At 32.9% G+C, this 27924-nt stretch overlaps 1 protein-coding gene across 4 annotated transcripts in view; it reads right to left on the bottom strand.

Moving 5' to 3' along the window:
• Positions 1-27924, bottom strand: part of LOC114330180 (protein nervous wreck) — a 163716-nt gene that overhangs the window by 75566 nt on the left and 60226 nt on the right. For all 4 annotated transcript variants that reach the window (XM_050662900.1, XM_050662901.1, XM_050662903.1 and 1 more), the window contains exons 5-6: positions 23108-23244; positions 5307-5465 (exon numbers count right to left, since the gene is read on the bottom strand). In XM_050662900.1, coding sequence (XP_050518857.1) covers positions 5307-5465; positions 23108-23244 — 296 coding nt within the window. The remainder of the gene's footprint in view (positions 1-5306; positions 5466-23107; positions 23245-27924) is intronic.

Below are 27924 nucleotides of genomic sequence, written 5' to 3' on the forward strand. Positions count from 1 at the left end.
TTTATCGAGATTTTTTTCGTATTGGGAATGAAACAACCGTTTCATAAATACACAACGAAACCTTTTCATGAATAAACGATGCAACACGCAAGGAAAACTAGTTCCATGTTTTTCAGTGCCTGCAAAATTCATTTGCCGTTGGATTTTTTTTTTCAGTTTTGATTCTGACTGTAACCAAACCGTTTTATATGTCATCTACAATACATAAAATTCCTGATTGACTATTTTTTATCGAAAAGAACTAATTACAAACTAATAAAAATGTTTATATTTGTATTATTTCGAGTCTTGTTTTTCAACGGTCCGTGAATTGTTCCACACACATATGAAACCTGTCAAATTTCTGATCAGTGTCTAAATCTTCCTCAAAATTTATGTAACGCCCTACGTAATGTTACAGAAGAAGAGGAACATTCTGGTTAAAGAATCACAGAAACTGATTCAACACAACATCTGTGCAGCTTTTCCGCAGATAAGATTAAGATGAGATTAAGATTACCATGATGATCGCTAACATTCGTCACGGATATGCACGTCAAGAAGAAGATTAACCCACAGATTTGTTAATTTGCTGAAGATTAAATTAACTGGTGCTCATTTTGGTTCGTTCAGGATCTCTATTCGGTTATATAAAACGTTCTGTTTTTTTAAATTCTCATTCTTTCACATTCGAATTATTTTAGGAAGAAATCAATTGTATTATAATTTTGTTTCTTTTTTCTGGATCTCGATTCCACCTTTCTTTTGTCTTTTATCGCTCGCGCTTACTTAGTCGGTTCTCTATTCTATTCTTCTTTCTTTCTTCTCTTCTATTTTATACTTTCTTTACCTTCTTCCCAAATTGCATATTAACTTTGACCATTTCTCCTTTCAAAGTCGTAGTTACGTAGCAGTAATGAAATGACTCAGTTGATCTTTTTGATAGCATGGGTTATTTACCATTAAAATCTTTAAATTTCGTCCTCTTGTCGATATTTTCATATTGAAAACCATTAGAAAGCACCACATTGAAAAAGATATAAAAATTAATATATTGTTAAGTGTAACAGGAATCCCAGATCAAGAGTGTACGTCAATATAAACGTATATTTAACTGAAATTGTGGTTGATTCCCATTAAGACTAGTAAATAATACTGTGCATAAAATACTGTTTTGCATAAAATAGTAGGTAATGGGACGTGATTTCACTACCAGTGATTTCATCGCCGTGATTTAGAATTCACCGGTGACTACCGGTTTTTGCTAACTTTGATAACTGCGACCAGTGATCAGATATTAAATCACGGTCACTGTCTCACAAAACGTGTTTATATAGTAAGTACTTATTACATATTATCGGTAAACGTAATATGAGAAACGGTGACTAACATCTTGGGATTTACCAACGGTGAAATACGAGGTATTATATTGTATTATATTATCTACTGATATTTCTCTATTTAAAATAGTAAATTTAAAAAATGTCATTAAACGTATTGTATATTTTTTCGAAAGCAAATGAAAAATAAAATGATTTTTTCAGAAAAAATGGATGAGAGACGGAACCCTACACCCGACGCTCTGAAGGGCACTAAGTATTATGAGAAAGAAGAAGAAGAATATTTTTTCTTCCGTAAAAACAGTTTTAAAACTAAAAAATTAGGTGATATTCTAGAGTTATTTTAAGTTTTGTTGAAAGAGTTGTCAAAAAAGTTTTATAGTGCTTTAAATGTATTACTGTATTGTTAGTATTGTAAATTTATTATTAAGTATAAGTCTAACCATCTATGAAGTTGCGTTAGTTAAACATACGTCGGAAAAATGAAAGAATACCCATGAACGAACATATAAAACACGCTGTATTTTCCTGTCACCGTGTCACAAAGAAAATTGTCCAGTACAAGTACATGTAACAATAATTATTACATGTTCTGGCGCTGGCCAATTTTTTGTGTGACACGGTGACAGGAAAATACAGCGTGTTTTATATGTTTGTTTATGGGTATTCTTTCATTTTTCCTACTGTAATCAATATCATCAATATATTTTTTTAGTTTTATTACTGTGACTACTGGTTACTGTACGGGGTACTATAAAAGAACGGTAATCACTAGGTGATTCTAGGTGTTCAATTAAATTCCAAACTAAATTTTTTGCGCTCGTTTTGATTATGTGAATAACCAGACATTGAAAATGTTAGGCTTCATTATTAGAACTTCTAGATGTTTGCATAACATTAATTCCATCAGACTGATTTACATTTCCCTAGTTAGATTTGTTCTTGAGTATTGCTCAGTTGTTTGGTCACATACTTATGAAGTCCACATAGCCAAGCTTGAAAAGGTCCAAAATAAATTCATTAGGTACTTAAGTTTTAAATTACACAAACCTTTAAGTGACCATTCCTACTCAGAAATTAGAAATAAATTAAACCTTCCTAGGCTATCCTCCAGACGGATGTATGCTGATGTTTTGTTTCTTCATAAACTACTGAATTCAAAAATTAATTGCAATGATCTACTGTCTCTAATTGACTTTAATGTTCCATCTAGAGTTACTAGAACATCCCAAAATTTTGCAATTAAATTTCATCGCTGCAAGTTTGGTAGGCATTCTCCGCTGAGTAGAATCATTCTAAATGGGAATAGAATAGACCTTGATTTGTTGCTGTGCGCTTCGGAAAATGTTTGTAGACAGTGTTTAAAAAAATTTTGTAATCTTATGTGATTTATATTTGTTATTTACTTTGTATTATTTTAATATTGGTTTTTTCTATATACCTGCATCGCCGATTTTGGTCAAACATATTTACTATATCTTTATATTTATTGTATCACTAGATAATTATAATATTTTGTGTATATGTTACAGTTCAAGTTGATTATCCAGTTGGAGTTGACTCCAACTAGTTGGAGTCAACACTAACGGCTGGTTTCAGTAAAGGTTGATTATAAATATAAAATGAAGATTTATATTCAACATTTACTAGTAAAAGTAGACTCCAACTAGGAAAAGTATACTCTTCCCAATGCCATTTAGTAAAAGTTGATTCTGATTCACACAAACAGCCGATTCTAGAAATTAAATGTTACTGAATATGTTCAAATTAGTCTAGACTGTATCGTCGCCCCCGTTAGGTAAATTACTCCGATTCGAATTTTTTGCACAAACTTACTCAAAAAGAGGTCCTTATAACAAATCTACTGGGTGCCAGGCAGTACCTTGATCGATAAATTGTTTTTTAAACAATTTTTTTAGACAAATTCACAAAAATAATTTTTTCACTTCGAACAATTTTTTTTAGATCATTTGGGTTATTCTGAGCAAAAAAAGGTATTTTGTGATTTTTCTCTAAAATTGATTATTGTCGAGTTATACGCGATTTAAAATTTGAAAAATGCGAAAATAGCCATTTTCAAGGCTTAATGACTCGGTTTAAATCCATTATTATGAAAGTCAGAAAGTGACCAAAAGTTTATAACCCCCTCTACAAGATCCAGCAGAAATTTTTGTCACTATTTTATTACTAAGCTTTATCTTTAATTATTAACAATGAGCGCTAAGTGCGTATTAGGCGGCCGTCAATGGTGAGTGCTAAAGAGATGCACCATTCCAGCCATCCAATGGTGAATCTCACTCGCACTCACATTGACGGCGCCTCAATACACGGTTAGCACTCATTGTTGATAATTAAAAATAATATCTTATTAATGAAAGAATGACAAAAATTTCTTCAGGATCTTATAGAGGTAGCTTTAATCTTTGATTTTTTTAGTTTCTGACTTTCATAATATATAATATCGTATGGCATTTTTGCCTTTCGGACAGTTCCGGCGCCAATTACATCTTTAACCCTGTTTCAAGTAACTAGTGTCGATGTACACTAGCCCAGGGGGACCGACTGCTTAACGTGCTCTCCGAGGCACGGTGAGACGGCTCGTGTCATTATTGAAAATGAAAATAATTTGTCTTTAGCAGGGCTCGAACCCACGTGCACTGGCGTATGAGGCCAGCGATTATGCCGTTACTCCACGGCCGCTCGCTCGACTTTCACAATAATTATCTTTAACCGAGTTATTAAACCTTGAAAATGGTTATTTTGGCGTTTTTCAAATTTTAAGTCGCTAATAACTCGACAACAGTCAATTTTAGAGAAAAAAAGGCCCAACGGATCTAAAAAAAATTGTACGAAATGAAAAAACTATGTATTTTTGCGAATTTGTTTAAAATCATTGTTTATCGCCAAACTTCACTAAAATCATTCATTATTGTATCCATTTGTTGTATTGAAAGAAGAATGTTACTTTACCTGCCGCGATAATTGATCAAATTAACCGTGATTGAATGTAAGTGGTCAATGGCAGCAATCGATTATTTATTTGAGTGAAATTAAAATTTATTTACTTTAATTATTAAAAATATTGTACAAAATTTATCTTATTATTAATAAAATTTTTGTCAAAAAGTAAAATTCTGTAGTGTTTCGCAATTATATTCATACAAAATAAATCAAAACTTTACAGATTTAGTAATTAGGTAGGTATACAATATTGATAACTATCGATTAAACATCAAAACCGGCTATCATGCAAAAGTCATCTGTCATTTCTGTCATACGAATTTTTTATTTCGTCTAAAATTAAAAAAAAATTCCTCAAAGTTGTAAGTAAGTCTTAATGTTTGTTATGATTAACGATACAATTTTGTACGCACCACCTCAATACTCGTTATCGAACGCGTCTGTTCCTCTGCTCGTAATATCAGACTCGTTCGATAAAGAGTCACTTTACTGACTGACTTTACTGAAATTGGTTAAACAATTTTTCGAGCGCGGTACCGCGTGACACCCTGTGTATTTGTTTGAGTAAGTTTGTGCAAAAAATCGAATCAGAATAATTTACCTAACGGGGGCGACGTTACAGACTATACTAATAAGTAGTTGAAACGGTCAAAATAAAGAAACGCACACTCATCAAAAATGCACTTGAGATTCTCGTATAATCAACATTTACTGAATCGATCCAGGAAGAGTCAACTCCAACTAGTAAAAGTTGATTTAAATTTTTAAAATCAACTTTTACTGCTCGTTTCAGTTGGAGTTGACTCCAACTAGTTGGAGTCAACTCTAACTGAGAATCAACTTGAACTGTAACATATATATTAAATTGGGTGGTATCCCGTTAATAAATAAATAAATAAATAAATAAATCACGGTCACCGCTTAAAATCACCGTTATTAAAAAATAACGGACACTGATCACAGTGTGATTTAAAAATCTCCACGTTCACCATCACTATATTATAGTAATAAAAAATAGTCGCTTACCTAGTTTGATGTGCGTTAGCAGCAGCGAGGCACAGAAGGTAATCATTCCTGGCTCCTGTCGATTTTTCCTCTAACTGATCCCGCTTTGAAGACACTTTCGCGCTATTCTTTTGCAAAGAGGTGATCGACTGGAAAAATGAGCCTTTCTTTTTCTTGAGCCTAAAAAATAAAACGAAAATAGTTTATTTATTACATAACTAATAAATTTTATTTGTTAATATTTTGTATTTTGAAAACGATTTCCGAAGTGGAAATCAAAAGCTACCATTTAAATCTAATTACATTTTTCCAATTCTAAAAAGACGATAAGTCAAAGAATCAATAAGTTTAGCAACAATGTTGAACTTCTCTTCTTGAATTTCTTCCACTAATAAATTTTCGACAAGATATTTCAGGGACCTAATATCGCTGTGGCGTTTTATAGTTATTTTCCTAACTAGTGCGGAAAGTGATACTTTCACGCACGAGACTGCCGTTGACCGAACGACGCGATAGCGGAGTTCGGTCAAGCAGTAGAGTGCGGGGAAGACACTTTCCGCATGAGTTAGGAACAATATTTTTTCTAGGGCCGCACGTTTGGAAAAAGCCACAAAAAATAGAGTTATATCAATTTTTATTTAGGAGTGAAAATACACAAATTAATTCTTTGACAAGGTTGTCAAAACCAAACTTTCAATATAATGGGTTACCACGACGACGATATTGGTTTCCATGACGGCGATTCAAAACCATTGTAATTGTCTACTGATCTGACTTTTAAATATCATGTCAAAATAATTTTATTTCATCGAATTATTAGTAGTAATTGCACAAGAGCTCTAAAATTCTATATTAATTTTAGAGATCGAGTGCAATTTGTTACGATTATTTCATGAATAAAACTGTTCAAAACCAAAATTTTATTGTAATTTATTTATGTAAGTACAAATTAGTACAATTAAACACACAGTTTTTATAAATATTTGACCGTTGAAAGTCATCAATTTTATAATTTTTAAAACATTAATTGTCATTAATGTCACTGAACATATTTTTTCATAGCAACGAAGGGCATCTGACGTAATATACTTGACGACGGGAAATTGTCAAAAATTATCAGTAGTAATTGCACAAGAGCTCTAAAATTCTATATTAATTTTAGAGATCGAGCGCAATTTGTTGCGATTATTTCATGAATAAAACTGTTCAAAACCAAAGTTTTATTGTAATTTATTTATGTAAGTACAAATTAGTACAACTAAACACACAGTTGTTATAAATATTTTACGGTTAAAAGTCATCACTTTTATAATTTTTAAAACATTAATTGTCATTAATGTTACTGAATGTATTTTTTCGCAGCAACGAAGGGAATCTGACGTAATATACTTGACGACGGGCAATTATCAAAAATTATCAATTTAATTTAGATTTCTGCAGCTTTCTATTGGTCAGAATCTCCTATGAATGAAATAATCGGGTATAATATCACAAGCAGTGGCGGATCCAGAAATGTTGTTTGGGGGGGGGGGGGTCATGGGTCTTGAGGGTGATTTAATTACCTTTCTCTGAGGCAAGGTCACTTAGTCTTACCAACCCTAGTATACGTGGGTTTACAATTATGGGGGGTCATGACCCCCGTGACACCCCCCCTGGATCCGCCAGTGATCACAAGAGAGTGAGAATAAATTGAAAATAATGCGACAGTTTTTCGAAAATTTGTTGTCTGGCAAAAGACACGAGAGCCCGCAGGGCTCGAGTGGCTATTGCCCAATGACAAAAAATTTGAGTAAAAATGAAGCATTATTTTCTTATTTATTCTTACTGTCGTGTGATATTCGTAAGATTATTTTTTAATACGTATATTATGGATATTTTCTTAAATGTGACAGTTATCAAAACTAGGAAACTGGTTGCCATAAAACAGAAACAATCTACTTAAAAAAATTCTATCGGTAATTTTCTACAGTAGATAATTCTCAGTATAATTTTAATCTGATTGGACAGAATTAAACACGTGATCAAATATCTTACTATACGATTGGAAGTTAAAATCATCAAAAAATAATCAGTTTAATTTTTATTTCTGTAGCTTTCTATTGGTCAGAATCTCCTATGAATGAAATAATCGCGCTAATTTCATTAAAACATGAACACAATAAGATAAATTTGAAATAAATTAGTAAATAATATCTAAATATTAGTTTATTGCATGTATTATAATATATTATAATGTCATATTACAACGTATTTTCATGCAACGGAAATGCAACTTTCGGAAACAAAATGCGTGCGGGAAAGTGGCTCTTTTAGCACGGCCGTAGAAAAAATATATTTCGTTCACTTCCTATCGTGTAAAGTGAACACCTACGTTAAATTCTTTCAGATACTGTATAGTGCGGTTTATACAACTCTCTAAATTTTTAGAGATTTACGCAAAATAAAATCTACCATTTCAGTCTTTTAAACTAATAACCATTTATTATGGTAGCACCTGAATCCGATAATTGACCTCTTTAGAAAAGTTATTTTTCGCCCTCTTCAGTTTTTACCAATTAAGAAAAAACAAAGGGCAAAAGTTACATTTCGAGCTAACTGGATTCTCTATTCTTTATTTAATAAAGATTGAGCGGCTGAGACTTCTAGGCGACGAGAGCGATCGCCGACGAATCGAGTCGAAAAGAACAAAGCAAACAGAAAATAATTGCTTGATTTCGTAAGAAAAATTCAGGTTAATCATTAACTTTTTCTATTGACGATGTTCCGTAAAAGCTTCAATGTCGCCGACAGCTATGTACAGCTTGTTCTGAAATCGGTGGTCGACCACCGACAATAATTTTATTGTCGTATATTAAGAGAAAATTTTGTCGGCAATATTTTCGACTGGTATGAAAGTTTGTCGGCTGGCAATTTTCGCGAATTAAATTTTTTACAGTTAAATCACGAGACCTCAATCGAGTGATTTTGTCAAAATTTCATAAGCTAAAATTTTCAAAATGCAACAAACTTGAATAAAACCAGAAGAAAATGTGGCCGGTAAATAATTTTTTCTGCAGCCGTCCCGAAAATAAAACTTTCAGAATGCTTTATTAAATCGAAAGTACCATTTTACACAACTCTTATCGAATGTAGCTACTTTCGGGACTAATTTTTTCACTTTCGGGACGCTTTTTTTACTTTCGGGACGATTTTGGGTAGCTAGGTAACGGCTTTGACAATAAAATCAACTTTGTATTTTATTATGACAACGCTTGTCACTTAAGATTCGTGTGTGTTTTCGCTTAGTTTTTCGTTTTTCAATTCTAAGAAGGGGAAATCAGCAGTGAAAGTGAAGCCGAAATGATTCCAGATGAGATTAGGGAAACTGCTAAAGCCGCTATTTATAAATAGAATTATTGTTATAATTGTGTTATTAATATTCAAAAGTAGATTTTGATTTTACGAGACTCACAGGATTCCAGGACTCGCCTACGGCTCGCCCTGGAAACTTCCTACTCGTCTCGTAAAATATCACTTTCGGAACTTGTTACGTAAATTACTATTCTCTCGAATGATATTCGACAAGTAGGCCAGGAACCGAAGCTTTTCACCTCGCAATTTTTACAGAATGGATGGATTTGCTTAAAAATTTTAGAATAAGTAGTGGATAGTCCCAGGATCAAAATCTATATGATTCCGAAAGGCACTTTTACCATGGGGGTGGTTGCCACCCCATCCCGGGGGTGGAAATTTTTTATTATATTTTGACCGCAAAAGTTGATAAAAACATTTATTCTAAGCAAGAAATGTTCAATACATTTTTTTTATAAAATTAATAGTTTTCGATTTATTCGCTATCGAAAGTGTTAGTTTTGTATCGAAAAAATCAATGTTTTTCGATATACTCATTTACGATTCACTCAATATTTGCCTTGGCAAATTTTTTTCAAAACAAGTTCTTGGGAATTAAATAACCTATAATTTTATATTGAAACATTTTTTCGTATCTCTAATGCTAATCTTTCTATTCTGAAGAAAATGGCATTTTTACCAAACTACAAAAATTCGTTATTCGTTTTTAATTCCAGTTTTTTAAAAACTAATCATTCTAAACCAGTCAAACTTCTAGAATCTATTAATAAAACACAAATAAATAAGAATGAATAACGCCAATGACTAAAAACACCGCTAACTTACATTATTATGCTTCCAATAGGATTTCTCCTTTTTTTTTTTTAAATATATTGATTTTTTAACCGTAACTTTTTTATTTTTTATATTAGAAAGTCTGCTTAAAAATAATTGTGTAGGCTTTTATAAGATCTATAAGCCCATTAATATTATTACTTTTTAAAATCGTCAGTCGCAGAAAGAGCTGACTTTGAAAGATGGTAAAGGTGGATTTTGCATGTTATTACAAGTTTTAATTGTCAATAGCTCACTCAATTATTGCCATAGAAAAAAATATTTGCAAACTAGTTTCTTGGGAATTAAATAAGCTACAATTTCATGTTTAAACATTTTTTCGTATCTCTGATGCTAATCTTGCTATTCTGAAGAAAAGGCCTTTTTTAAACTACAAAAATTTGTAATTCGCTTTTAACCCCATTTTTTTAAAATAATCATGTTAAGCCGGTCAAACTTCTAGCACCTATTAATAATACATAAATAAAAAAAGACCACATAAGGTTAATGACTAATTTTAATTAGGATGGTGATTAGGGGGTTGCTTGCGATCACTTTTTCGCTGAAAAAATGGGAACTGACATTATTTTCATTATGTCACTTAATTTTTGTATTAGAGACTTTTTTATTTCCGGAAATAGATATTTTTAGATACTTTAAATTAGTTTGAATAAGTTATCATCGAAAAATGCATAGTTTTCCCGTCTTTTGACTTTGAAACTACAATATTTAGCATTTGACGAAGACGAGCCAACATATAATAAAGTATAGATCGATTACTATTGGTCTTGAAGAAAATTTAAAAATATGGTTTTGTTTATTTTTTCAGAAGGTACATTTTTGCTAAGTAAAGTTGTTTTAATAAAACGAAATTTTTTTGGAGTTATTAGCAGAAAACTTATTAAAAACATTGATTTTTTCGATATAAAACTAACACATTCGATAGCAAATAAATCAAAAACTATCAATTTTAGCAAAAAAAAACCCCATGGTAAAAGCGCCTTTCGGCATGATATAGATTTTGATCATTGGACCATTCACTAGTTATTTTCAAATTTTCAAGCAAATTGATCCATTCTGTAAAAATTGCAAGGTTTTGTTATATTTTAAGCTTCATTACTTGGACTAAAGACTATTTCACGAGACAATTAATGCACCATATCAACGAAACATAATCTTTATTTATTTGTTAACACTATTAAATGTACAAGTATTATAAGCTATAGTAGTTTACCCATTTTTTTCTACCAAAGCATGATTTGGTGTATTATTGATCTGTAGCATTTGGGATCTCGAAGTTCCAGCTTCATTTGTTGTTCTGAGATTTTCCATCAACTTCTGGTGGTGACTGGAATCCAGCTGCGGATATGGTTTTAGAGAGCTTGCATTTGAGTGACCCGTTAATTTAATTAACTCCAGTTTAGAAACACCTTGCTTGAACAAGGTTGACACAGCTGAAAATCGATGAGAATGGTTTGTTATTATATATTTTTTTGTGTCTAGTCCAATTTTTTCAGCTGACATTTTTGTTCACTTAGATACGGTGTTGATTCCAAGTGGAAAGTTTTTGAACCAAGATCCATCCTTCCAGTTGGGATGAACGGTAAGAAAGAGTCTGTCTGATAAAATCTTTGGTGGCCTTTTTTCCATTAATTTCAAAAATAACCTAACTGGGCATACATTTTCGTTTGATGAATTTCTTACCAGCCATTTGCTGCTTGCCAAACTTTTCGAACCGCCTTGATTTGTTTTGGAAAAAATGCTGTTGTATTCAATTCGGCCCGTAAATTCTCTTATGCCATCAAATTCCTTCTGGAAAAAGTGAATCTTACAGTTTACGGCCTCATTGCCTCTCCAAGCAAGTTCAAATGACCAAAGGCGAAAAAACTTTCTTTGTGCTCCATCAGGGGTTTCCTCGTCGTATGTTTGGATAATTTTTAATAGTTCTTCGGTTGATAATGCTTTTGAACTGAGTTTTCTTTTTTCTTGATCACTTTGAAGCTGCCTCCGCTTGGTATTTCTGGCCAATCTTTAAGTAAAATATTTTTCTTATACCATTTTTGCTGTAGTATTCCACATTGACTTTACAGACGACTCTTTATAGTCTTCGCCATTGCCTTTTTTCATGTTAAAGGCATAATCCTCGAGAATTTTTGCAAATTGCGTGATGGTAGTACATCTTTCAAGCGTAAAATTTCTCACCCGTAGGAACTCCGAAAATTGGGTCCAAATAGAGCTTCTGGACCTCTACGTGTTCAATGGGACATTTTCGGAATCCAATTTTTTTATTTCTTCACCTGTCTGGCATCCAAATCTTGATGTTTCGTCTGGATTCATTATATCTGTTCAAAATTGATTACGCGTCAATGACGTTTGTCAAACTGACAACAATAGAATTACCAGACGCACCTTCGTGACGGATCCGTCATAATTTTGTCGCTGAGAAATCACGGGCAGGAAGGAGTTTTGTCAGTAGGAAACCTGGCGTTGCTATGACATTTTATCAGTTAAAAATAGTCTAGTGAAATAGTCTGGTGTATTAATAGTGTAGGAAACAAAGGTTGAACCTTGCAAAATGGACACAAGTCCGGTTTTATTTTTTTTCTGGTATATCAAGGGGTGCTTATTATAAGACTAACTTTTTCTGAAAAAATTTCGCCCCGGAACCTCCCTTTTCACCACTTTAAAGGGGGTAATTTGTGGTTTTTGCGGAACGTAGCCCTTCCTGTAACTTTTACAAAAAATTTCTTTTATAAAAATATGAAGAGGACTATATTTTCTACGATTTATTTCCGACACCATCTCTCTATCATCCACCGTTTAGCGGGGGTGGCGCCCTAAAGTTGACAAGTTTTTAAAAAAGATGTTTTTAAAAAAATATGTTTTTCCCTAACTGTAACGGAAATTAAGAAGAAATCCTGCGGCAATTATTCACAAATAATTGACTGATTTTTTGGTATAGGTTTCACTTAAGGGTAATTGCCCTTTTTTTAATTACAGGGTGTTACATTTTAAAAAACCTCTTTTTATATCATCTGAACCGTTTATGCTAGAGTAAAAAGACTTTCAGCGATTACCCATGTACTGGTGCTATTTACAAATTTGTATAATGCACCCCAATTTTTTCCCCGGAACCACCCAAAAAAAAGAAGAATTAATAAATAAATTGATTTTCTTGGAATCCTTCACACACAATGCCCTTTATTAATATGCTTCATATATCATTTTGTGCACGTTATTATTACCCATGCATGGACACCAAAAGCAATTTTCTAGTGCAACCCCTGTAGCAAAAAAAAATAAAATGGGGGGTTGAATTTTTTTTTTGTTTTTTGCTTTTTGATCCATATGGGCATATGCTTCATCAATAGTGCTTTTCAAAAATATATATGGTTATTGCAACATCTCTGCGAAAACCACCCCTATCCTTGAAAATATACTGCAGAAACTACCCCTATCCCTTGGCGAGCATGTTTTTACGATTTTCTCATTACCTATGTATTCTTTTTAAACAAAACTTATACAAGGTTAAAGACCACTATTTACTCTAAAAATTATGTCCTATTCATTTTTTCGTATAAGCAACCGTTACGGCACAGTGGCGCCGTAAACCTCATATATGCTTTGGCGAGCTCCAGTTTTTGTTTTTTTTTTCGTCATCTGTTCGTTTTATTGATAAAGTACTTATGCAAAATAAAACAACATAGTGTAACCTACAAATTATGACTCACGCATATTTTACATTCTTTGCTCCCCAAAGCCACAGTGGTGGCCCAAAATAAATTTATGCATATTTTCGCCACCTACATTGCATTAATGCTACCTTAACAGCACAATATTTACCCTTAGGTGGTCGCTACGCAGTGGCGGATCCAGGGAGGGGTGATGGGGGTGATCACCTCCCCCCCCCTCTCAAACCAAGTGATATTATATTCAAAGATTATAAAAATATTCATTTATTTTTATAAAAATTTAACCAATTGGCACCCCCTCTTAACGATGCTGGATCCGCCACTGTCGCTAAAGCATAAAAAGTCATTCTTATAAAAATAATATTAATATAATATAAGTATTTCTATAAAAATAAATGAATATTTTTATAATCTTCAAATATAATATCACTTGGTTTGAGAGGGGTGGGGGGTGATCGCCCCCATCACCCCTCCCTGGATCCGCCACTGCTTAGCGACCACTTAGGGGTGAATATTGTGCTATTAACGCAATAAAATGCGTGTAGGTGGCGAAAATATGAAAAAATTTATTTTGGGCCACCACTGTAGCTTTGGGGAGCAAAGAATGTAAAATGTGCATAGGTCATGATTTGTAGGTTACACTGTGTTGTTTTATTTTACATAAGTACTTTATCAATAAAACAAACAGATGACGAAAAAATAAACAAAAACTGGAGCCCGTCAAAGCATATATGAGGTTTACGGCGCCACTGTACCGTAACGGTTGCTTAAACGAATTTTGTTTAAAAAAATAATTTTGTTGTAAAATTTGTAAAAATAAAAGTAAATTTGTATAAATTTTGTTTAAAAAAAATGAATAGGTAATGAGAAAATCGTAAAAATATGCTGGATAAGGTATAGGGGTAGTTTCTGCAGTATATTTTCAAGGATAGGGGTGGTTTGCGCAGGGATGTTGCAATAACCATATATATTTTTGAAAAGCACTATTGATGAAGCATATGCCCATATGGATCAAAAAGTAAAAAACAAAAAAAAAAATTTCAACCCCCCCTTCTATTTATTTTTTTTGGCTACAGGGGTTGCACTAGGAAATCGCTTTTAGTGTCCATGCATGGGTAATAATAACTTGCACAAAATGATATATGAAGCATATTAATGAAGAGCATTGTGTGTGAAGGATTCCAAGAAAATCACTTTATTTATTAATTCTTCTTTTTTTTTGGGTGGTTCCGGGGAAAAAATGGGGGTGCATTATACAAATTTGTAAATAACACCAGTACATGGGTAATCGCTGAAAGTCTTTTTACTCTAGCATAAACGGTTCAGATGGTATAAAAAGGGGTTTTTTAAAATGTAACACCCTGTAATTAAAAAAAGGGCAATTACCCTTAAGTGAAACCTATACCAAAAAATCAATCATCTATTTGTGAATAATTTCCGCAGCATTTCTTTTTAATTTCCGTTACAGTTAGGGAAAAATATATATTTTTTAAAAACATCTTTTTTAAAAACTTGTCAACTTTGGGGCGCCACCCTTGCTAAACGGTGGATGATAGGGAGATGCTGTCGAAAATAAATCGTAGAAAATATAGTCCTCTTCATATTTCTATAAAAGAAATTTTTTGTAAAAGGTACAGGAATGGCTACGTTCTGCAAAAACCATAAATTACCCCCTTTAAAGGGGTGAAAAGGGGGGTTCCGGGGCGAAATTTTTTCAGAAAAAGTTAGTCTTATAATAAGCACCCCTGGATATGCCAAAAAAAAAATAAAACCGGACTTGTGTCCATTTTGCAAGGTTCAACCTGTGTTTCCTACACTATAATTGAAAATTATTTGTGGGCGAATAAAATGATCAGTCGTTTAATTTGCAGATATATGTGCTATTTGCATTTAAGTCGAATTGTCCAGCTAAATAACACCATGAGAACGATCGCTGGTTCAATCAAATCCACACCAACCCATTGGCCCAATGCTGAGTGACATTCCACCACCACACCTTCGCCGATTCAATTTGCTAACCAAAAAATATAAAAAGATTCTTATCAATACGGCGCTGAAGATTCATTTCTATACAGAAGATGCAACCAAAAGTCTACTGTGCTCCAGAAAATCTGCTATACAAACCGCAGAATGGGCCGCAGCCACCGGGTTCAACATGATCACCAAACAGGCCCATGGATGGTCGGAAGCTGAGCCAAACATAATTATATCTTCCATCACAGAGACACCTCCTGGATTTGACCTATCACGTAAGACCTGGTGCACACTTAACCGTATCAGAACTCAACAACTTAACCGCATCTACGGTCGTCTGGTGATGCGAATCCAGCTGCCCGGTACAGTAGGGGTAGACGGGTAGGCTTCATACAACCGGTAATTATTTTACATATTCCATTTAACGCCGTGGGGATATGTAACCTTCTAAATGTGTCGAAATGCCATAGGCTAAATAAATACATAAGCCGAACTATTTGCTACATATCTTGAAAATACATTCAAACCAAATGCTTGTCAAGAGAATAAAGAAAGATGGGAAGAACCTGTCCAATTAGAGGAAAAAATTCGACCAACTACACCAAAATAAGTGCTTGTAGAAATAAAGGAAAATATTTAACTGAAGAAAGCTCCATGCTATGATATAATTACGGGTAAGCAGCTGAAAAATCTTCCCCTAAGAGCTATCGTAAAACTAAAAACCTAACTACCTAGTGCTGCTTTCAGATTGAAATATGCACCAATGATATGAAAAATGGCCAAAGCCATCATAATTCCTAAACCAGAGAAACCAGTACATGAGATTTCGTCATACAAACCATTGGCAAAACGTCCATGTAACCACTGTTGACTGTTACCATTGGTAAATATATTATGTGTTAGTACCTAATTCAGTAAATAGCCAACTACTCGTAGACTATTAGCGAGTTTATGTGACTTTAGTTGCACTTTAATATACGTTGTTACCACTTTGGGTTGTGGTTACATGTGGTGATCCTAGCTGTCGATCGGGACCGGCTAGTGGCTGAAAATTTTGAAGGAGCGACGACGTGGGTGCGCTGTGTATATCAGTAGACCTGTTATCAGTTTTTGATTTGGTTACAGTACCTATTACAGTATGCGTGTTACTAACCATGGATGAGTGTCGCTGCGTAATCGATCAACTACTTGAAAAGTAATTCTCCTTGTATAATTTTGAAGAAAAAAATGAGATTATTGAAAATGGAAGACCTATTTTAAACAATTTAAAAAAGGAATCAAAAAAGTAGTGCGATATTTTAAATTTAGTTGGTACAGTGAAAATCCTTCTTGAATGTTTTCTTGTTTCTACAGAAAAAATGGGTGGACCAGCAGCCGAGTTCACGATTTAAATAGTTTTAGAGTTTTAAAAAGGAGACATGAAATTTCTCCGTTACCTACAAGTAAGATGTATATCCAATTTGATTCAGTTTGGCAAAACAAGAATCAAAAGTTCTATTAACCAAGCTTTTAAAGCAAATATTGATAAACATAATCAGCCTTATTAATAAAAATTGCTTAGTCCGACGTTAGTCTCGGACTACTTAGTCCGAGATTAAGCGAGTACTAACTTCATTTTAAGATTGTCATTAATAAACACGGACTAAGCTCGGACTAACTAAACCTTCCTTAGTCCTAGTTACAACAATTTATGTTGGCAACCCTTGCGAAAAAGAAGAGAAATGGAGAGAATTTTGCGAAAAGGAAGAAAATGTAGAGGATTTAAGATTTAACCTCTCTTTCCTCTAAACCGAACAGCATAGAAGAGTGGGTGGGGCCGAACAGCTGCCTGTTCGGTCGGTGCCATTTCTGCATAAATAGTTAATTTTTGTTGGACTTCGTTCTGAGAAGGTGCTACCTGGTGTTTTATATTTTATATTATTGTATTATGGTTTTGTATTTCATATTAACTGCTGTACCTTTTGAAAATCGGTATTTGACTTTAAATTTACCTTCTAATTCCTCTAAACTAAAGATTTTTTTATAATTTTGTATATTTTGATGTGACTCACAACAGGAATATGGTTCCGCTGATTTCTATCCTCATTTAATTTGTCTATTAATTATCTTAAATCATTAATAAAATAATATCTCTCCATTATCAATAATAACATAACAATGTTATTATATATTTATTATACAAGCAAGCAAAAGCAAATAATGCATTTAGCAAGTTTGTAAGGTTATGAATACAAAATGTCAAGTTAGTCTCGGTTTAAACCTACTGTTACCTCGGATTAAATTTTAGTCCAAGACTAGAGAGGGTTTAGCTTAGTCCATCGTTAGTCGCTGTTTATTAATAGGGAAAATGAATGGTATTGACTTAGTCCTCGGACTAAAGTTAGTCGGGCGTTAGTCCGTGTTTATTAATAAGGCTGAATGAGTTTATCCTTAGCACACTTATAATAGATACCGTATGTTTTTTGGTCAAACAAGAATTAGCGTTTCGTGGTCATTTTGAGGGCGACGACTCTGACAATCGATGCAATTACAGGGGAATTGTTAACATTAATTGCCAAAAAAGATCAAAAATTTTGCCAACTTCTAGAAACATCAACTGATTTTTCGAGAGTTTCAAGTGATATACAAAATGATATTATTAAAGACATATTATATACATTTAGCCATATCTTCATTTTTTTAAATAAGATTTTTTGCATCTGGTTTTGGTAACACTTTAGAAAAAGTCACACGTCGCTACTGATACCGATATCTTTGTCCCCTGTGATATCGAAGTTTTTTGAGAAAATTCTTTACAACATAATTAAACCAATTATTGAAGCAAAATATCTGATTCTAACACATCAATTCGGGTTCAGGAATAAGCACTTAACACAACAATCGACCTGGGCCTCGATTTTTGACCCTTCGCTTCGTTACCGAACGTATTCGCTACGTATATTAAACAGATACGAAGCGAATACGTTCGATAACGAAGCGAAGGGTCAAAAATCGAGGCCCAGGTATTATACACAGAATTACAAATATTATCGAAGGTCGCTAGAAGAAAAGTTTGTTCAACTGTCTTCTTTGATGCTGCACAGGCTTTAGATAACGTCTGGCATGAAGATTTAATACATTAATTATAAAGTTTTTTGTCCAAACAGTACTTACGACTTTTACAGTACAGTCATGCATACATGAACGGCATTTTAGAATTAAGCAGGACGACTGTTTTTCAGACTTAAAAGGAATTAGAGCAGGTGTTCCACAAAGTAGTGTGCTGGGCCCGGTCCTATACCTACTATACATGTGTGATATACATGTACTGGAAGACTGAAGACAACACAATTGCCACATATGCTGATGATACGGCTATCCAAGGAGTAGGGTCAACTGAGTGAAGAAGCGACCAACAAGGTCCAAATAGCAGTTAACCAAATCCACAAATTTACACAAAAATGGAGAATCACGCTGATAAAGCTAAATCCGTTCATGCTAATTTTACCAACAAAAAATACAATGTATACCAGTTATAATCAACAACATCGAAGTACCATATGCAGTTACTGCTAAGAATTTAAGTATAACATTAGTTAAAACAAAGGTAAAAAAGGAAAATAAAATGCAATCAACATATGAAAAAAATTACAAAAAACAGATGAGCAACTGCCAGATTAAAAACAGAATCCAGAAGAAAAAAGAAAAGCTTCTAAATAAAAGTCTCTAATTCTTTTGTAGCTTTTGGACAGCCTTTAAATCTGAATAGAATAGAATAGAAAATCTTTTCGGTTTTTGCTCTTTTCACAAAGGATCCATCCGTCTACCACTGGAGACTTCTTTATTAGATAAAAATAGCAAATCGATTTAGCATCTAGTGTCGCCTTTTTAATTCCTCGATTTAGTCTCTGGAGAATAGTGGAAAACGATTACTTTGTCTGCTTTTAATTGCATTTATGTAAGTCTAGGCTAGAGATGGAAAGGATCAAATAACTAATGGCTTTGTGAAGTGAGAGAGCCACTTTGCCAGTGGCTCTTTAAAGAGAAAGCAAATTCAGATTTTTATGATTAAAATGATGTGACAAGTAATGTAGTTTTTGCGAACGTTATACGTATCTAACAAGTGATTATTAAAAAATAGGAAAGTTGAATAAAACATAAATCATAAAATCGTCTTCAGCCTGTTTGCATCCACTCCTGGACAAAGGTCTCCCCATGAGCTCTCCACTCTTCTCTGTTTTGTGCTATTTGGTGGCCAGTTTCTCCCCACTTTTGCTTTGATGTAGTCTAGCCATCGTTTTTGTGGTCTTTCTCTACTACGACTGTGCTCGCATGGTCTCCAATGTACAATGTTTCTCGTTCACCTGTCGTTGTTTTGCCGTGACTGTTTGATTGTAGTATAGATTTTTTATTAAATTAATATCTTTGGGATCTAGGTGTACGTTTCATTGCTTGTATGAGTTTACCATGTTGAATTATGCTTAGAGAGTTGTTAGCTCTATACTGTTGTAGAATTGTTTTTTTTAAGAAATTCAAAAAAATTTAATTTATATCAATAGACCATAAGACCATAGTTTTTCATCATCCTGTATATGACCAAAATTGTATAGAATTTAATTTTGCTATTAAACAAGTGTTTCGGAAAAATGAAAATGATTAGTGATAATGATTCGACGAAATGGACGAGACATTAATAAACAATTCGGTGATTAGAAAGTGGACAGAGCGTTGACGGGAACAATGACGTTTTTAAAATCTTTCCGGGAAGGTTTTTAATTTGGTAAACAAATTGTATTAGTTTTTAGATGTAAAAGTAGAAAGTAGAGAAGAACTAATTATGATATTTCTTGAAATTTGACAAATTGGAAAAGTTATGTGGAAGAATATTTGGTTTCTCAAGAAATAAATGGTTTGAGAGAGGTTGTTGTTGATTGGATGGAAAATATCGAGAGTAGGGATAATGAATGTTGGAGTCTGGATTTGAGAGAGAAATAAGGGGTACTGTGTAATGAACATCGATAAGAGACAGTCGAGTTTTTAAAAGTGTGTAATCATTGTAGAGTGGTGTGATCAGCCTTTGCGAGCAGAATCAAGTTGAAACCAAATTGTCGACCGGTTTGAAGAGTTCATTTTCCTGTTTCGAGGGAGATTCCTTTGTTTTGTCTAGAACAAGTCGCTGATTATTATCCGGTTGTGCACAAGATATCAAGCAAGGAAAACTGAGTAATAGAATTCGAGCAAGTTCTGTGTGTTTCTCGTGGAAGCAGTTTTGACGAGAGGGACTTTTTCGCAACATCCAGAGAGTACGTGTTGGGAGAATCAAGGACGGCGCAATCCAGAAAACGAGAAAGTAAAGAAAAAGCAAAGTAAAATTCATTCAATTTAGTATGAGTAAATAAGAAATTAATTAAATAAATTTTTTTGTCAAAACAAGGAGATATCAGAGTTTAATTTATTAAGTTAGCGATTGTTGCAACAAAGTTAAATTTTAGTATTTTTTGAATCATATGTACACGGCTTATTTGATAAAAACAATAGATTACATTTATATGATTTTGAGTGTTTTAAATTTCCCTGTTTCCACCCTGGAAGAAGTAAGCAACTAGAAATACTAGAAGCCACAGATCACAGGTATTGTATCAAATACAAAATTAGCCCTGAGAATAAAATTGATTGGAAAGTTTAATTTGAATTTAGTTGTGTTTTTACATAGGCAGTAAATAAAATAATTGAATAATCAATTAAATTAAGAATTTGCTAATCAATCTAAATAAAAGGCATAAAGTGGAGCATAACAATACATATACACATTTCTTCAACAGCCATGCTTCTTTTGTCTTTTTATTTCCAGCAATGTATTTTGTGCAACTTCTTGGATTCATTGACATTTCTACCTTTTAAAATATGTCCACATAATCCACTTGTCTAAATAATAAAATCCTTTTATTTTACTGCCTCTTGACTGCACCAAAACGAGGAAACTACTCATAAACATGGTAATGCATGCAAAGTCATTTGTTGAATTTATTCTTGTTCTTTCCTTCATACGGTGTTTGACCCAGATGGCTTGCGACTCCGTGGCGTTTCAAGTATGGCCTCAAACTTCCAACTTCATGGTCGGTTTTCGTAATTTTCATACTTGTCCCGTCGCCAGTCGTTAGGCCAACTCACGAGCACAATGGAAAATTTAATTTCTCCGGTCGTGGCCTTCGAATCTTGGAATTCCGGCATGATGATGAATCTTTCGTGGATCGGTTTTTAGAACGAGATGAATAGAGTAGGAACTGTGCCCCATTAATCCGTGACGGGATAAATAGATATTTATTGTATAAGGGGCAAAAATAGCAGATTTACCGGAGAATCCTCATTTCATGGACATTGCATTCGTCAAACCAGAAAAAAATTCCACGAAAAGTTCAATTTTAAATTATTATTAATTTATATATAAATAAATTTTGCATCTGGACTTTCATTTTTTCTTTAAGAGATGTCGCTACAACGTCGTAAAAGTTGATTATAAAAATTATTATTATAATTCTGCTTATATACAGGGTAGACCAAAGAAAACAGTCTACCTCGATATTAGGCAGTATTTATTAGATTTTAAGGAAATGACCAAAGAGGTCGATTTTTGATCTAAGGGGGACACATTTTTACGGTACATACATACATCTGTCATTTGTCAACCCCCATCCTTCCATTTCCCCTACCCCTTATTTTTAAATAGGGAATAGGGGTCGTGTGCTTGCTCATTTGAAAGGTTATTCAATTCTCTATTCAGTAATATTAACATTGACATTATTATTTATACAGGGTTTCCAAGAAAAATTATTTTGAATTAAATTAATTGACACAAAAAGAAGAATGTATGCATTTATTTAACTCAAAATACATCCTACTGCTGACAGAAAACAGAAAAAAATGTTTATTTGATAAATAAACATTTTTTGTTGCTTAAATTCAATATTCCTACCAATATTCCTAAACCTACCAAGAGGCAGATTGGTGGCAGGTTGAACATTGAAATTAAGCGAAAAGCAATATTTATTTATTAAAAATCATTTTTTTCTGTTTTGTGACAGCAGTAGAATGTATTTTAAATTAAATAAATTACTTACATTCTTCTTTTTGTGTCAATTAATTTAATTAAAATATTTTTTCTTGAACACCCTGTATAAATAATTATGCTAATGTTTATATTACTGAATAGAGAATTTAATAACCTTTTAAATGAGCTAGCACACGACCCCTATTCCCTATGAAAAAATAAGGGGTGCTGGAAGTGGAAGGGAGGGGGTTGACAAATGACAGCTATATGTACCGTAAAAATATGTGTCCCTTAGATCAAAAATAGACCTGTTTCGTCATTTCCTTAAAATCCAATAATTACTGCTAAATATCGAGGTGGACTGTTTTCTTTGGCCCACCCTGTATACACTTTGCGTTCTTTTCGATTCAGAGGTATTCAGATAGCCCCACTGAAGAAGTCTAGAGACAGAAACAGCTGTCTGGGGATGTTAAACCGCATCTGAATCTAAATTAAATTTTTAATTTTTAGTTAGTGAAATATTATGTATAATTGAAAAACGAAACTTGCATCTACACGATAATTGTGAAAGTATCCGAAGTAAGAAATTAATATTTCATTAATAGAACGTTAAAATGATTAGCAAAATCTTTAAAAAATCGATTACAATTTAATTACCTTTTTGCGTTGTAAATATTAAGCGATAACAATTAAATAATAAATTTAAAAATTACCGGTGAAAGTTGCATTAGTAATCCGCTAGGAGTGGCATCAGCGAAGCTCAGAGCGTATACAATCGGAAGAATGAAAGAATACCCACCAACGATCACATCAATCACTTATTTTGTATTTGCTGTCTTTTTCTATAAACAACAAACGTTTGTTATAGAAAAAGATAGGAAATACAACATAAGTGATTGATGTGATCGTTCATGGGTATTCTTTCATTTTTCCGACTGTAAATATTATAATAAATAGTAACTTACTTCTCTTCTATATCTCTAGCTTTATCCCTAACTTCATGCGCTCCATGTTCTTCGTCAAAGTACAATTTTTTCGTTTTATCTACATCCTGTACACAAAGCTGCAGTTCCTTTTGTACCAACGCTAGCTGATCCACACACTGTAACAAAGAAATAAAATATGTATACTACCTCCCTATATAACAAAATTGGATCAAAAGACTCTTAAGCAGTGTAAACGAAAAATACTCTCATATTCCTCCTCTCGAATTAAACAGACGTGAATCGCGAATCGCTCGATCTAATTTTGACTCCCGAAGAGAATAGACACTCTGTTCTATCCTCTGTTAGTGATAATCACTAGTTACCACGTGGTGAAAAGTCTAATTCCTCTGATACCGCTTCTTGTATTGAGCAGACGCTTTTTTCGCTCTCTCTTACCTATTTGTTCCTGTATAGAATGTACGTAGTTTTTCGGTCTCTCTTAGTAAATGATTACTCAAAAAGAAACAGTATAATGAAAAAATACCGCTGATATGTTATAGACCAAAACCGCTAATTCGCTTCTTCTTCTTCTTCTTCTTGTGTCACTCCTATCCGAGATTGGAAATCGATCAAGGCTATCCTGACCTTGTTTACAGCTGACCTAAAGAGTTCATTAGTGGTGCAGACAAACCACTCTCTCAAATTCCGCAACCATAACGTTCTTCTACGGCCTGGATTCCGTTTTCCTTCTAATTTTCCTTGCATTATATTTTGAAGTAATGCGTATTTATGTTCTCTCATCAGATGACCCAATTATTCGAGTTTTCTTCGTTTTATCGTTAACAAAATTTCTAGGTCTTTTTCTATCCTCGTATTACTTCAAAGTTTGTGATTCTTTCAACCCAACTTATTTTCAGCATTCGACGGTAGCACCACATCTCGAAATTGTCAATATTTTTTATGTTGTTCTGATTGAGAGTCCAGGCCTTTACACCGTATAGCGTGTTAATTACGTAGCCTCTTAGAATTCTTAATCGTAGAGGGATGCTTATACAGGGTGTCCCGAAAAGATTGGTCATAAATTATACCACAGATTCTGGGGTCAAAAATAGGTTGATTGAACCTCACTTACCTATATACAATAGCGCACACAAAAAAAGTTACAGCCCTTTGAAGTTACAAAATAAAAATCAATTTTTTTTTCATATATCGAAAACTCTAGAGATTTTTCATTGAAAATGGATATGTGGCATTCTTATGGCAGCAGTATCTTAAACAAAAATTAAAGTAAAATTTGTGTACCCCATAAACATTTTATGGGGGTTTTGTTCCCTTAAACCCCCAAACTTTTGTGTACGTTCCAATTTAATTATTAGTGTGGCACCATTAGTTAAACACACTGTTTTTAAAACATTTTTGCCTCTTGGACTTTTTGTCATTTGTGTTTGTCATTATTTTTGTTTTCTTCATGTTCAACACAGATGACCCCAGACGCATAACTATAAATGGCAGTGAGATAGAAAAAGTCCAGGAATATATCTACCTAGGCCAAATCCTGAAACTTGACAAAGAAAACCAAAGTGCGGAAATTAATAGGAGAGCAAGACTAGCATGGGCAGGATTTGGAAAACTTGGTTGGATACTTAAGAACCGCAAAATACCTCAATATTTGAGGACCAAAGTGTTCAACCAGTGCATCCTTCCTATCATGACATATGGGTGTCAAACCTGGACCCTAACCAAGGCAAATATGAATAAACTAGCTACAACAGAAAGAGCTATGTATGGTATTATAATATCACCCTGTACAAAAGATGTTTAAAACTCATTCAAAGTCATTAATCCATGTAGTATCTGTTCTTGGATTCAATAACCGCAAGTAACATTGAATTGTCATGTTTTGTTATTATTTAAATGTGTATATAAACATTAACTCGGTCGAGAAAGAGTATTACGATTATTGATGTAGTTGGAAGGTATTCACGTATAGGATAGGTCAAGTTAATATTGTAAACAACTTATGTAGTGAATCATCGACTTCGAATTAAATATAATGTTATCGGAAAACCTGAGTTTTAATTAATTGGGACCAGAAGGCAGTAACAACACAATATTTAATACATGGCGATCCTGCAGATTAGAGGAGGTCTTCTGAAAGGAGCAGAGATGGCGGTAACAAATTGGAAACGGAGACGGCGAAGATGGACCAGGACGAAGATGCAGAGAACCCAGGGAACAAAGACAAAGTAATAAAATGTAAGTAAGAATGTCTATCTTTATTAAAAATGCTTCCCTCGTTTTATATTGTTATTGAACATTGAATATTTATCTTTGCTGATTTTTGAATAATTTATGAAGTATCGATTTTTTTTTAAGAATATCTATGAATTTTGAAACATGAAGTGATTTTTGAATTGAATATTTTTATCAAAGTTTATTATATATGCTATTCTTGAATTTTTATTGAATTTTGAATCTTTATTGAATTTATTTGAAAAATCTCTATCCGATTTCGATTTTTAGTACGGTTATTTTTGAATATTTTATGGAATATCGAATTTTTTCCAAAAATTTCTATCGAAGTTTGAAATATAAACTTATTTTGAATATTTTTATCTAACTTTTGCATATGCTATTTTATATTGAATTTTTTTCGAATATGTATACTATTATTGAATTTTATTAGCCAGTTGTTTTTGTTATTGAGTATATAGATACATTTTCATCGATTTTGTGTTAAATTTTTTTATGATATGAACTTGAATTAATAATTTTTGTGTGACTAATGATATATAAATGATTTTTTTTAATGAATAATGATTAGGGATGACATACAACAAACATTGCTATAAGCAAGAGATATATTTTTAACGAACCGATCTGATGAGTCGAGATAAGGAATTTGAAGAAGAACTATATAGATAAGAAGAAGAACTATATAGATAAGGAGAAGAACTAACAATATTATAAGCTAAATATTATGAGGCAACTAGAGACAATAAGAAACCCACTGCTCTTGTCAAATTAGGAAGGTACTAAGTGATTTATAGAAGCTTGAAAGCTTATTAGAGACCCACTCTGTGTTTTGAAGGTTACCTATTTTATTCATGATTATTCGTGAATAAACAACGGCCTCAAAGCAAGGGATTGAGGTTGTGATATTTTTAGAAGAATTTGAACGGCATAAAATACCTATTTCGTGTTTTGAGTTAATTATACCACCTTAATGGTGCGTACAGATCAGGGCGAAAATTCGGGGTAATATTGGCGGAGAACTAAGACATCCGAGTGAAACCTCTTTTATTAAGGTAAAACGAAGGTATCGGAGCTAGTATATGAAGTGATGATTATGATGTTATATGAAATGATATATGAGATAAATGATATATGATTGTTATATGAAAGATGTATATGAAGATGAATTATGTACACTGTAGAAGTGTTATTATGTGGAGAAAATGAAGAAATATAGTTGTAGTACCAGACAAGAAGAAGAAGAGAAAAAAAGATAATTTTTTTATTAAAATATGTGGGAAAAATGAAAGAAGACACATAAAAATTGCAAGAAAAGAAGCAAAATTAAGAATAATATCAAATAAGTAGCTAATCATTGAATTATGTCTAAGAATTAAAGCTGTAAATTTTTTTTTCTCTAAAGTAATGTTAATTATAAATAACTTATTTTTAAATGTAGATAATGAATTCAGGTTAAATTTTCGCGGAAAATGGAAGTATTTGAATTAAGGATAGACAATATCTTACAATAGTGTTAGTAAGCAAAGGGACACAAAAAGTGAAATTTTTAGACATTCAGCAACAGAGATTAAATCTTTATTATAGCTACAAAAGAGTTATTAGAAGTTTAGAGAAATATTAGAAATGTTTAGAGAGATTACATTTTTATTATAGGTACATTATTTTAAAGTTAGTAAGACATATATAAATAAATCAAAAGAAGACTGAAATAGGAAGTATTAATAGAGTAAAGGATACATTTTTTTACTTATTCGAGTAATATTAGCTTAGCTTAGGACTTTTAGTTAGATACGAGATTTTTAGTTAGGTAGATTAGATTATTCCCCTGCTTGTAGGAGATGCATATAGGCACTAAAAGACTATATTAAAAATCCCGATAGGTTTAGTCACTGTTTTTATGTGGACACTGTTTTGTGAATGGAGAAAAGACTAAAAAGCAAGACGGAACAGAAAGTGAATTAGTGATAATAATAAAAAATTTTTAGGATTAAAAAAAAACTCTGAAACGTACCATGTTACAGTTAGTTAGGATAGTTAGGAAATTTAATTTTTGAAAATAGTATTAGGTAACCATAAACTTTTTTGTAAAAGGGAAAGAGGAGCATCACATTTTAAAAATATGTAATTTTAACAAAACGGGGAGGTATGGTATTATAATATCATCCTGTACAAAAGATGTTTAAAACTCATTCAAAGTCATTAATCCATGTAGTATCTGTTCTTGGATTCAATAACCGCAAGTAACATTGAATTGTCATGTTTTGTTATTATTTAAATGTGTATATAAACATTAACTCGGTCGAGAAAGAGTATTACGATTATTGATGTAGTTGGAAGGTATTCACGTATAGGATAGGTCAAGTTAATATTGTAAACAACTTATGTAGTGAATCATCGACTTCGAATTAAATATAATGTTATCGGAAAACCTGAGTTTTAATTAATTGGGACCAGAAGGCAGTAACAACACAATATTTAATACATATGGAAAGAGCAATGTTAGGTATACGACTGTCAGATAAAAAGAGGAGCGACTGGGTAAGATCAAAAACAAAAGTCGAGGACATAACAACAAAAGTTGCCAAACTTAAATGGAGCTT

This window comes from Diabrotica virgifera, chromosome 9, assembly GCF_917563875.1.
Source record: "Diabrotica virgifera virgifera chromosome 9, PGI_DIABVI_V3a".
NCBI classification, from domain to species: domain Eukaryota; kingdom Metazoa; phylum Arthropoda; class Insecta; order Coleoptera; family Chrysomelidae; genus Diabrotica; species Diabrotica virgifera.